The sequence below is a fragment of the Aricia agestis genome, chromosome 1 (assembly GCF_905147365.1).
Source record: "Aricia agestis chromosome 1, ilAriAges1.1, whole genome shotgun sequence".
Taxonomy (NCBI): domain Eukaryota; kingdom Metazoa; phylum Arthropoda; class Insecta; order Lepidoptera; family Lycaenidae; genus Aricia; species Aricia agestis.
Window position 1 is genome coordinate 18,090,189 of NC_056406.1, and position 12,921 is coordinate 18,103,109.

The window sequence follows — 12,921 nt, forward strand, 5'->3', positions numbered from 1 at the left end:
GAAATATAGAAATTCCAAAGCGATAGAAGCGGCCAGAATTGTAAAAAAATATTAAGATGACTATTGATAATATAAAATATTTTATATATTTTTTTATTAAAACTTTAATTTTAATCTTTTTTTAAAGTTTTTAGAGGGCGATTAACCCCACAAATCAAACATCGTCCTTCTCTCTTCACACTCACGCCCGTCTTTCATATGCCAAGTGAAATAGAACGACGCGGATTCATCGCCAAATTAGTTTTTTCTCAATAACTAGATAAAATTAATATACAACATTTTAAAAATCCGCCAGGTCGATCTCTCAATGATAGAATTTTATACAATGTGTTAAAATATTATTAACTTTCAATGCACGGTTATATGTTATATAAATGAAAAATTCGTGAAAATTAGATGCATCTCTGTGGTTTTTTTCTATCAAGAAAATTCTAAGATATCGTGTTTTTGCTCAGATCGAATTCTCGGAAATATAATGTAGTATTTAATTTTAGAAAATGAAACAATTCGGGGCTTATTTTCAAGTATAAAAATGAATTATAAAATCAACACTTTAGGGTTAGTCGCCCCCTTAAACTTGACTTGTTTTGATATACAAAATATGTAAGGCCCATCTTGCACCGTATTGGTTAAAGTAAAGCGTGGATTAAAATACTAAATAATCTTGATGTTGCCCAATTTCATCAAAGTATTTAATTCCTGAAAAGGAATCAAATACTTTGAAAAAAATTATGGGCTACATCAGCTAGTCAGTGGCGTAATGTAACTATAACATTCGGGGCCCGTGGCAAATTGATGGGGTCATATTCAGTAAAAATTGTCACGTTAATAATATAACAATGTAAAAAAAATATCTGACCTCACGGCCTCTTGGACCGGGGGCTCTTTTGGGTCCCGTGGCATTTTGCCAGCCCTACCACCCTATAGTTACGCCACTGCATCTAGTTAAACATATTTAGGGCGCCCAGGGCGCTGGATAAAAAGGGGCGCCGCCTTTTTTAGCACCCTGGGCACCGAAGAAATCTCGCCCAGGGCACTGGTAGGTAGAAAACTGGCCCTGCCTAGAACTAGGCTAGAACACAAAGCTATAACAAGGCAGTGATTACTGTCAGTACCATTGTAACATGACGTATGGTACCAGTTACAAATATAATAACCGTAATCTTCTATTCGTGGCTACCACGACCTTCCTCAATGTTAGAATACCTTGCCTCCACCTATACTATATATCCACTAATAGTATTAACGAGTAGATTTTATTAATTAGTCCTAGATATATGAAGATATGAATATTATGTAAGTATGTGTAATATAGTGGATATTCTTTTTTCAAGAAGAATAAAAGAACGTAAAGCTCGTATTTTATAAAAGTTTATTTCTTAAATGGTACAGCGCCATCTAGTGTTGAGTAATGGTAGCGAAGTGAAATAAGGAAAAATATGAGAATAAGTAAGAACCTTTCGTTTTATTAATTATTTTATATATGATATTCATTGCTGGTTTTCAATTGTTATTATACAAATTACCATGGTATAATAGTCAATAATTTTAGTTCAAGTTGTCGTCGCTTCTAATTGAATTGCAAAAATATTAGGTCAAAAAAAATATATTGACTACTTACTTACCTATTGGTCAAGCTACCTATGGAGAAATATTCCAGTAGGAATTATCAAATAAAATACTTATCATTTATTTATTCTATAATAAGAGCCTGCCTTTAACTTATTTTATCTAAATATTTATGTGTCGTAAGCTGAATGGTAACACACTATTATTTTTACTTTTCCTCATTGTATACAAATGTGAATTTTCATTCACATATTGTGTAAACAATGAGGAAAAGCATTTCTGCTGGTTTCTGTCTAACACAACATTCTACGGTCATAAAATATAGTACATAACTACAAAACTATCCATAAATATCTAGGTACCTCAGTATTTAATAGGTTATGTCATGTAAACCACAAAAAGCTACTAAATCTCAAAAGTGATATTTCTATTCATAAATGTCTAAGTAACAAAATAGCCACATTTATTTGGCAACATTTGCATAAAAGCATAAAGGAAGAAAGTAATTAAACATGTCCCAAAACGCTACTGTACCACAAAAAGCATCGACGAAAAGCACAATGATGCGGCCATTCAAAATATTTGAATGTTTGCCTCGAGACGTATCACAGCCGAACACCGACACAAAACATTCATAATAATCCCAGATAATCTCGTGGCGAGGCTTACCGACTCATTTGTGCCGAGACACCGGTGCGGTTAATTCCTAGTTTGTAAGAAGGTGGATTAGGGGTGTATTTGTCGCAATTCGCTTTGAGCTTCGCAACACAAAGTGCGGCAAAGTTACAAAAGATTGAGACGTTTCCAGAAACCAACCCCATCACAATATCTCCACTTGGATACATTTGAAACTTTGACAATTTCCACTAGATTTAATCCGTGCTAATATTTTAAATGCGAGAGTGTATCTGTTACCTCTTGTTGTTAAATCGTTGAACTTATTTTGATGAAATTTGTAATTGTATTGAGATGGTATTTTGAGTCCCGGTAAAAAACAAACGAAAGTTATAAGAAAAATATACTGTAGCCGCGTAGTTAACAAATTTGAAATTTCAAAGCAATGAAGCAAGCAATATAATTGATAGTAATAATTGAGAGAATAGATAATTATTATTATCATTAATAAAAAATTACACATCAAGATATTGTGTAATTACTATTTGTATTACAATTACCAATTGTATTACATTAAAACAATACCAAGGTATTGTGAATAAAGATTGTTAAAAGTAAGTTTTATGATTTTTTTCTTTAGTAGTAGCAAATTGTTCGAATTCGAACAATTGGCTACTACTGTTATTTTCTTTATATCGATCTAGAGATGACTCTACTTTTACGTTGTTTCCGATGATAACGTCCGTGTACCTTTTCTACCCATATAAAATGCGATATTACAACTTCTTTCTATATCTCCTATATCTTATTCTGCCTCATTTCTTCTTCTGCTTTTTAATTACCAACAAAATTACTAATGAGAAAGTAGGCAATGTTACGACATTCATATAGAAATTACGATTTCTTGATTGATAAATGCAGTGAAACACTTGATATATTTGGACAAGTTTCACGTTCAAATAAGTTTTTAGATATTTGCCGCCGATTGAACAGGTTCCGAAAGGCCGAAAATTAATTTGAATTGCCAGCGATACGTTTAATGTTAAAATTATCTTTGTACCAATTTAAAATAATTACTGGTATAGGTGAAACCGCATTATCTATAATAATACATTCATATTAAAGTTTTAAGGCTGCGAGTACCAACAAACCCTTCCAGCCGTTGTAACTTGTAATACTTAAATTTCTATGAAATATCGTACGAAGACCTTTTAGTAAGCCTTTTTAAGTAGGTATGTCTCAAATTATGAAATTACAATCTCTTATATTATGTAACAAAATAAAAAATGCTAATTTTAATTACACAAATTAAATTGTTTAACTGCGGAAATGTTAGATACTCTTTAGGGCTTTCTAAGGATTCCAAATAGGATGGATAAGTACACAGGTATAATGTATTACTACTAGTTTAGCAAATGCTAAAAATAAATTCGACAATTGTATGTTGATACTGTTATTTACAATTTAAATAGAAGGTAATCAATCTAATGGCCGAAAGTCACTCACTACCTACACCGAAATATTAATTAATTATTCATCATTCAAGGCAAATGGACGCAATAAAATATATTTTATTTCTGTCACAAGACCGGTGCCTAAACTAGTAAAATATTTCTTTATGTCGCGTTCACCTCGTCAGTTTTATAATATTTAATACAACGACAAGACTCGTTTTAATCGTTGATAGATAAAACTCCTCTAAATGTTTTATAGATCTCCCATAAAATTTCCGAGCGGCCAGATTAATAAAATTTGACAGACTGTCATTGTATAATTTACTGCCACTTAGAATTTTATCAAAACGGTCCACTGATCTACTAATGAATAAATGTAAGCTTTATAGAGATGTTAATGAGTGTCATTTTTGTGTGATTCTCGAACAAACGCACTAATTTACTTGCCTCGTAAAATCTTAAGTAAATATGAATGTTTTATGGCGTGATGTTTAAGAATTTATTACCTCATTTATAATTGTTAATCAGGCACCTATAGGCTATCGTCGGCTTTTGGACGTGTACCTCGGTCTATTGACGACCTACATCAATTAATGTGTTTCCATTCTATAATCACAAAATTGCTCCGACCACTTTTTAAAACAATACATAGATTTACTAATAAATAAAACATTAGGACTCTCTCTAATATAGCTCCATACTAATCCAAAATAGTTCCATAGATAAATTATATCGTAACGTTTATTAAATTGTTAAGTACCTAGCAATGTTTTAAACATTTCTAAAAAAAGTTTTAAAGTACAAACATTTACTAACAGAAATCTAGGAACACCATAACAATCTTTTTATTTTTAACTCAAATTTGCATCTTCTCATACGTTTGTAAGTTTTACTACTAAGGTTTTTTACTATAATAAAGACGTAACTTTTATATTTTATGAAAATTTATGAATTTGTGTATTTTATGATATAATATTATATTGTAAAAGAATAAAAGACTCATTAAAATTACAAACTAACATACTTCTTGTGTCGCGCCGTCTCTACATGTTGGCTCTACGTGAATATTTTAATAATTTGTAATATTTTATCTACACCCAACTCTATTTTAAAATTTCTCTATTTTCGATTTTAGTTTTATCTCAGGTTTTTAGTCTCTTTTATCGGCAATTCATTAAAAATGGATCAAATCAAATTTTTATTTCTAGACAGATCCAGAGCCACTTTGTTGTTTTAAAAAACTTTTACATTGAGTTGCAGAACCTTACAAAGTACAGAAAATCTATCTATTAATGCGGCAGTAATAAAATTTTAACAGATTGTTTTAAAAGCATTTCTAGAATTGTAGATACTCCTTCTCGTTACCTACGGTAATTTTCGAATTTTCCCTAAATTTTACTTACTACATTGTAGAAAACCTTTCCTGGTGGGCAACAGTTGGGATGTGTAAAATCACTGCACTGTTTACTCAGCACGAGAGAGCGGTGGAGCGCTCACTTTGCGGCAACGACCCGGCGACTCTACGTGACCGGTTGAACGGCGTATTTACAAAACACGAGCTTTTTGGCATTTCGGGTATATCACATGTGTGGTGTGTCGGTGCTGACTGCTGAGTAGGGTAAGTACCGATGGAGACGCGGCGGACGCAGGCGGGCTTGACGCGCGGCATGGCGGCGCGCTGGCGGCTCAGAGCCGGCGCATGGCAGGGGCGGCGTCGGCGCGGCACTCGGCTCGGTGCGGACACTCGCGGGTCGGGCGGCCGCTACGGGGCGCAGGCAGCAGACGGAGTGCGGACGGCCGCACCTCTCGCCATCTGAAGCGGGACTGAGCGCGAGGCGGCGGCGGGCGGCGGCGGCCGCGCGCGCGCCCCAGGTACACTGTTATGACAGGGAGGCGGGGCCGCGCTCGACTCATAAATCAAACTTCGCCCATTCGCACGCGTTCCGAAGGACTCCCTCCTCCATATTCCATATTCGGGGCGGGGCATATTTTCATAATCATAACGCCTCATATTCATAAATGACACGTAGCCGCGGCCGCGGGCGCGGTGGGCGGCGCTGACGCCCGCTAGATGGCGGCCGACGCTCGCCGGCCGAAGCCTCCCACATTTGCTAATTGAAGCTACACTTTGTAAGTTATAATCCTTTGTTTGTCAATTGTTGTATTGTTGCAATCATTTTTCTCGCTCTCGATGTTGTAGTGCTCTACTTGTTAGTGCTTCACGTTACTGAAGATGTTTTATTTAATAATTATTATTATGTTACGATTTTTTAATTAAGTTATAATAAAAATATATTTTTAATTTCTATAGCCATAAAAACATCAGTATTTTGCGATACATCTATAAAATGCTAAAAAGATTAATTTATGGCGAGATGTTTTTCAACTTATTCTCTACATAATCATAGGTCGGTAGAGATAATATCTTACAACATTTTTATGTAAGTAGGTATTGCTTTTATAAGTAGATGTTATTACTTATATTATATACTCAAATCAAATATATAAGTATGAATATATTTAGAAATATGAATACTAAATTATAGTGAAAAAAATAAAAAATACACAAATTTTATTTAGACACCTATAATTTAAAAAAATACTGTTTTACTTTATCGTCCTCAGCTGATCTTTACCCACAAATTCATATTGGGAACTTTTTGTAGGTACCCCAATAAAAAACAAATATAAGGGTCGGTTCACACAGTCGGAAATAAAATGCCGCCACGCTCGATTCATAGGCGAGACAAATCGTCGGCGGTAACTAGGCTCTAACGAACTGGCGTTAATTATCAAAACCGCGACTGTCAGAAAAATGCCGGGAGCCACGGCTTTGTGTGGTTAAATTAGACGGGCCGTCCAGACAGACGCGTCAAGCCCGAGACGAATTATATATTAATGTGATAGAAGCAATTTGGCCGATTGTGCCAGTCATCGCGGCTACCAGACCACCAGACACCCCGTCGTCACGACAGGAACTATTTTAATCAGCTTTTTTATTAATCTACGGTATGCTTGTTAGATATGACTATTGTGGGTAGGAGTGATTCTTCCGCAGTTGTCTTTCAGTGCCTCTATCTGCAATTTGATCTACTTACGCCTAATTTGCTTACTTTTGTTGGCGTAAGATTGTAATCTAAGCTTTAGTCGAACGAAAATAGATAATAATTAAATTATGTGGGCTTGCAATAGTAGTGAGACAAATAAAAACTCTTTTAAAATAAAATATTAAAATTATTAAAAAAGGAACTAGAATAAATATAACATTAATTTTGGTTGAGCAGATAGTTTGGTATAGAAAATGCCATATAAGTCATTCAACTTATTTTACAACAGGTAAATCAGCACAACAAGAATTTACTAAAGATAAACGGAACTATAAACAATTTTAATGTTTTCCCTACGAATAATGTTTTCCATTAAAATTTAAAAATTAATCAGATAAGATATTATTAATATTATGATTACTTATAATTATTATTACGAAGAAAAATAAAAAAAAACGTTTGACTGGCCATTTATTATTTTGTAACTGATTGTCCTTTAAAGTTTAAGGATCAATTCAGACCGCAACGCGACGCGTAGATGCATTTCTAAAGTATGGATTTGACAGATTTGCTATCTACACAAATTTAGAAATGCATCTACACGTCGCGATGCGGTCTGAATTGATCCTTAAACTTTAAAGGACAATCAGTTACAAAATAATAAATAAATGTACTCTAGTACCTAATTAATATTACATAAATTATGGTCGCTATTTGATTTTAAACGACTTTAAACGTCGAAGTGTCTATTCTGTAATCCACCAATATAGCCTTAATATAGCTATTGATGCATCTTTTAATTATTTTTTTGAATAAAATTAATTATGTATCTCCAACTCGCACAATAAGTCTTGCAGTCAATAAAAATAGTCGCATGCAACAACGTCCAGCTATCAATTAAATAAAATTTAATTAACGACTAACAGAGGCTGCAGTTTTTATATATGTAGCCGAATGAATATTCATAGACGTGTCAGCTCGTTTTATGTCACTGTATAAAGCTATTGGGGTTCTGTATCTAACGATATCTGATGGTGGAACTCTATTTTTGCTTTTTTGTGATCATTGAAAGTGTTTGCTTGTACTTATAGTCGGTCGCAGTGTATTTTAACTCACTGTATATCTACTATTACATAACAGTTGAACATTTTAGTACCTACACTTCTAATAATCTCATCTACTTATTTTAGCAGTGGAGGCATAGTGGAGGGGAATAAGGATTATTTTTGTACGTTTTGATCTTCTAGTTTCTTTAATGTAATGATATTGTACTTTGCCGCCACTTCACTTACACCACCTAGTCGGATCTTAGGGTCACAATGATCACCACTTACCACCCCACAATATCGCTATAAACGTAAATCTCACGTTTATTGCAGCACCAAACTAGAACACTTTAGTTCACTTTGTTATCTTTAACCTCAGTTGACTAAATAATTCCTGTTTATGATGACACCTAATCCCATATGAATTAATGTGAATTCCCTGAACGGTGGAGGTGTTATTTCAGATCCATCAGAACGGCTGTTATACGGAAATAGCACGGTAACACAAGTCACATTCGATTTAAATACACAAATTTTTGAAAACGCCTGTTTATTTAAGCTAGCACGCGCGCGCGTTATGGCTTTAATTTTATTTTCATTTATCACTGGTATAGTAAAAGTTATTTACTTAGTAATTGTTTATAATTTGAAACATATTAAAATAAAATATCTGTAGTAATGTGGAAGAACGAAGATAATTATAGAGATCGTGTAGGCTATGAAGTATGTGGCTAGAACCATGAAATCGAGAGATATGTAGGCACAAAGCACAAAAAGAGAAATATATACGAGTATGCTTACACAAAGAACAGCTAAAAATAAAATCAGCCAAGTACGAGTCGGACTCGCGCAGGAAGGGTTCCATAAAAAAAAGGCTAGAAATTGTGTTTTTGTATGAGAGCCCCCTTAAATTTTTATTTTATTTTAATTATTATTAAATATTAAAGTACACAGATAACAAAATAATGTATGATAAATTCAAGTCCCTACCTCTTGCCACTATTGATACAAGAGTGAAAAAGGCCGAAAAATGACGTTTGTTGTATGGGAGCCCCCTTTAAATATTAATTTTATTTTCTTTTCAGTATTTTCTGTTATAGCGGCAATAGATATACACAATCTATGAAAAACAGATGGATAGACAACGAGGTCTTAATAATATAGGGTCCCGTTTTTACCCTTTGGGTACGGAACCTTAATAAATGATCATGGCGTTACAATGTAGAGTTCATTATGATGTTATAGAAAAGAATTGAAATTGACCTATGGTAACGAAATATGAGAAATGACGAACACATCTTTTGCTATTTCTATTGGAAAATAAAGTTTAAAATTAAAATTTTCATCTCAACTCTTAAAAATCTAAGTTTTCTCGACTAGAAATATCGGGCTCGTCCAAAGTGGTGACAGCAAAAAACCTTCAAATTGAGAAAGGCAAATCGTATAACGGGTAGGTGGGCACGGCGGCCGTGCGGACGTGTTCATAAATTTGAATATGGAAGTGAGTTCTAATGGCGTCGCTGTTTATTTTTACTGCACCCCCAGAGGCGCACGGCCGAATGCGACGTCGAATTTATTTCCATGCATTTTAATATCTCCCTCCAACGCTATTGCCATTTTCACGCGGTTTACTACCTATAATTGTATTCTCTGCATTTGTTACCGACGCCTTTTTTCGAGGGGCAAAAGTTGTAATATTTTTACGTTCGCTATATTTTGCGCCATCGGGAAAAATGTAGTGCTAACACACCACTAGAGAAGCCCCGCAAGGATATCGAGTATAATTAGCGGCGAGCGTCCGATCGGTTATTGAAGCGATAATGCGGGGGTAGGCGGCCAATCATGCAATTTTTATGTTTATGAAGCGGTGTCGGAATGTCGGGGCCGGGAATGTCAAAATTAAGTTATTATGTATGGACATTGATTGATAGGAGATTGCGAAGGGCACGCATCAGGAAGCGACGTACGCACGAAAGTGCTCGAGCCCGCTCCCCTCCGAGAATCGGCCGCTATTCACTATTCACACACTCCTCGAAGGGGTTACGTCGCCGCTGACCGGGAACGACCAACGACGGTGAAAACACCTGATAGAATGACAATATACACAATATCTTGAATATTGTTAGAATTAAACCAAGATGAGAGACAATGTCTATGCAGACAGTGGACGAACTTAAAACTGCGTAGCATCACGAATTACAATGCAAATTCTGGACGTCACGTTATCGTGGACGCCGGCTTCCACGTTAAATGCCCTTTTGATTTTACGCACCGCGGACGTTTTGTGCGGTTCAGAAGAGTGTAGACGTCGTGATGTCCACAAAAGTGCACGTTAAAAAGTTATCGATCGATATATCGTCGACGGAAATTTAAAAGCGTCTTCATATATTTGCATACATTTTACTTCCCTATGTTATCGTTTCACCGCGGACGTCCACGATATTACCGTCACGTCCAAAATTATAAAAGCGCACATTCAGTGCAAAGTTTAGCCAAGATAAGAGAAGATAAGAGATTTTTCTATGCCTAAAAAAGTTGGAACTTCACTTTTTTCCCCGCTACATTTATTTGCAAAGGTGTATTTCAAGTTAGAATAAGACTATAATTGGCTCGGCCGTGTGTAATTTTCACGAGCTGCGGAGAGTACCGCGTAATCATGTTGTCAAAACTGTTCATTCGATTCCATGTCTTCATATTTCCCAAGGACCAATAATTATCTAATTAGCTGCCGCTTTTTCTCCACCAATAAAATATAATGAGGTATTCTCAGTTATCCCCTGTCAAAATTGTCACAGTGGAACGTGATGTGCGGTGGATAACGGTCCAGCAATTTTCTGCGTCTCTGGAAAATTATAATTTATGGGTGATTGGTAAAAACTAAAAAATCTTTTTTTGGTTCTTGCTCTACACGATGTTAGGATGTAGAGCACAAACTAAAAAAAAGGGTAGAGGTTCGTAGCTAGTTATAGGAAGGACAGGAAGTAATATAAAAAAGTGTCCTTCATATAGATAATGGCACCGCTAAATTTCGTATAAAATAAATCTAGTGGCGAAGTCGGGCGGAGTGGCTCGGGCTGAAATATAAAAGTGTCGGCCGCGGGGGCACTCAGCGGCCGGACGCTCATATTTTGTTATTTTATTTATATTAAAAGTAATGGTTTGCGGTCGGCATAATGTTTGAGACAGTTTTGCGCATTTTTCTCTTTGTACCGAGTCGTATATTCTCACTTAAATGACAAAGCTGCGCTCCCTATACCGTATACGAGCAGTGTTTTAATGGAAAAATGTACACATTATTTTAACTTACGTTTAGTTGTGTGCTTTGGATATTGTGTAGTTTGTTGAATGTAGCGTTTAATAAAAGTAAATGGCACGATATAGTTTGATTAAACGTCATTCGCTATCAAAGTTTTATATTGTTAACGTAAAGATACTTTATAGCGCTACGTTATAGCGAATACAGCGTAGATCCTAGACTCTACGACGTTCATCAAACTTCATTTGTGTTAGCCTATCTCCTGTTACATTCTTTCATATTTAATAGGTTGTATATTAGTACGAACCTTAATATACTGCAGGCTTCGCCCGCATCGATGTAGGCTGTAGCGGCATAAATTTACCGCCTATAGTTTTATGCTATCATAAACAAGAGACACAGACATCTTCACTGTAATGTAACGCGGGGAGTCCCCCGCATGCGAGGCCGGGCGATTTTGTCCTACAGCACAGGCAATAGAGGTGAAGTTCAAGTGTTGTTTAGCGTGCTAGTAGGACGGGTTGGCAGTAATCTGCACAAGCAGACGCGAAGTACTGCGACGGCACGCTCGGCGGGCGCACGGGAGAGTGGCTCCTGTGCCGGGGGCTGGAGGGTCGCGAGTGGTGTGCGGCGGGCGTCGCGCGGCGGCGCTGCTCTTCCGGCCGAGGCGCTATCTCGGGCGCGGGTGGGCAGCGCCACCCCGTCGTAAATAACGCGCGCTGGCGAGCCGGCAAAGCACCCGTGCCAGATTCTACAGCTAGAAACAGTTAAACGCTCATAATTTCGTGCTGGTTAAGCTTATCTTTGTCTCGTATACGAAATTTCGCTTCGCCGTCCCCTTCGCGCGTTCTCGTGGACATATTTTATTTGTTGCAGCGGAACGTACTGTCGCGTCCGGGGCCAAAGTTATAATTGTCGTTCGACATAGCTTTCCTTGCAGCTTCTGCATAAACTTGCCCGGCGACGTTTACATTGTTGGAATAACTTCGCCTGGTTAATGTTCGAAGTTGCTTAACCTCACTCGTTATAAATTCTCATAATTTTTTATCCTGCAATGAATATTATAGTAAGTACAAAGTTATATCATAATTTTCTTCATTAAACAAAACATGCTGCCACAAATATTTACAGTTTACAATTGTGATTTGTGAATATTAGTAATTCATCAGTTTATAATAATTACTAGTTAATTTCAAGGTTAACCTCATTCAACTTTAAACAAACAATATCCAACAAACTGTGTAATATACATACTCTACATTTAATATAACGGCCGTAATGCATGCAAAAGTATGCATAAACCGCGACGCAACTTTTCATGTAGACAGAAGGTGGGGGAGAGGGTGTTAAGCCATCCCACCGAGCACCTAGCGCGCTAGTTTCATAATCATTTTAATGCTCGCTCGGTTTATGCACAATATAAATATCATACAGTAAAGTAACTTAGCTGTGTCCTGAAATCCTTCAAACAATACTGTAATGTTTTACAACATCAAGTTATCTGAAATCACACTATATTAGTGTAAGCGTGCGTCAATTCACCAGAATTGCTACCAAGCATAGCTTAAAGATGGTATACTTCAATTATTACTTATATTATGGTAGGGCTCTTCAACAATTCATGTGTCGCGAGTTATATTTAGGACCTCTTAAAGACACCCGAGAGCTCTATATACCCTGTTAACTTTGTAGACTAAATAAATGGTTATAATGTTATGAACATAGTAATGTAGTGTATATAAGTGGTCTCTTGTTTCTAATTTATCTTTTTAATGTAGGGATGGGGGGGATCAAAGACTTTTGGCGGTATTAAGAATATTATTGAATGATCAAATCGCATCCAATACAGGAAAAAAAATTCAACAATGCCTTCCATTACATAACACTCCCTATCAAAATTTGCTTTATTCTTAAGAAGTAATGGATATTGCCCT

General features: G+C 36.1%; 1 protein-coding gene across 5 annotated transcripts in view; it reads right to left on the reverse strand.

The window, feature by feature from the left end:
- Positions 1 to 5,444, reverse strand: part of LOC121726060 (homeotic protein spalt-major-like) — a 31,883-nt gene extending 26,439 nt beyond the window's left edge. For all 5 annotated transcript variants that reach the window (XM_042113311.1, XM_042113305.1, XM_042113300.1 and 2 more), the window contains exon 1: positions 5,265 to 5,444. In XM_042113311.1, coding sequence (XP_041969245.1) covers positions 5,265 to 5,307 — 43 coding nt within the window. In that variant the 5' untranslated portion in view covers positions 5,308 to 5,444. The remainder of the gene's footprint in view (positions 1 to 5,264) is intronic.
- Between the last annotated feature and the right edge of the window lie 7,477 nt (positions 5,445 to 12,921).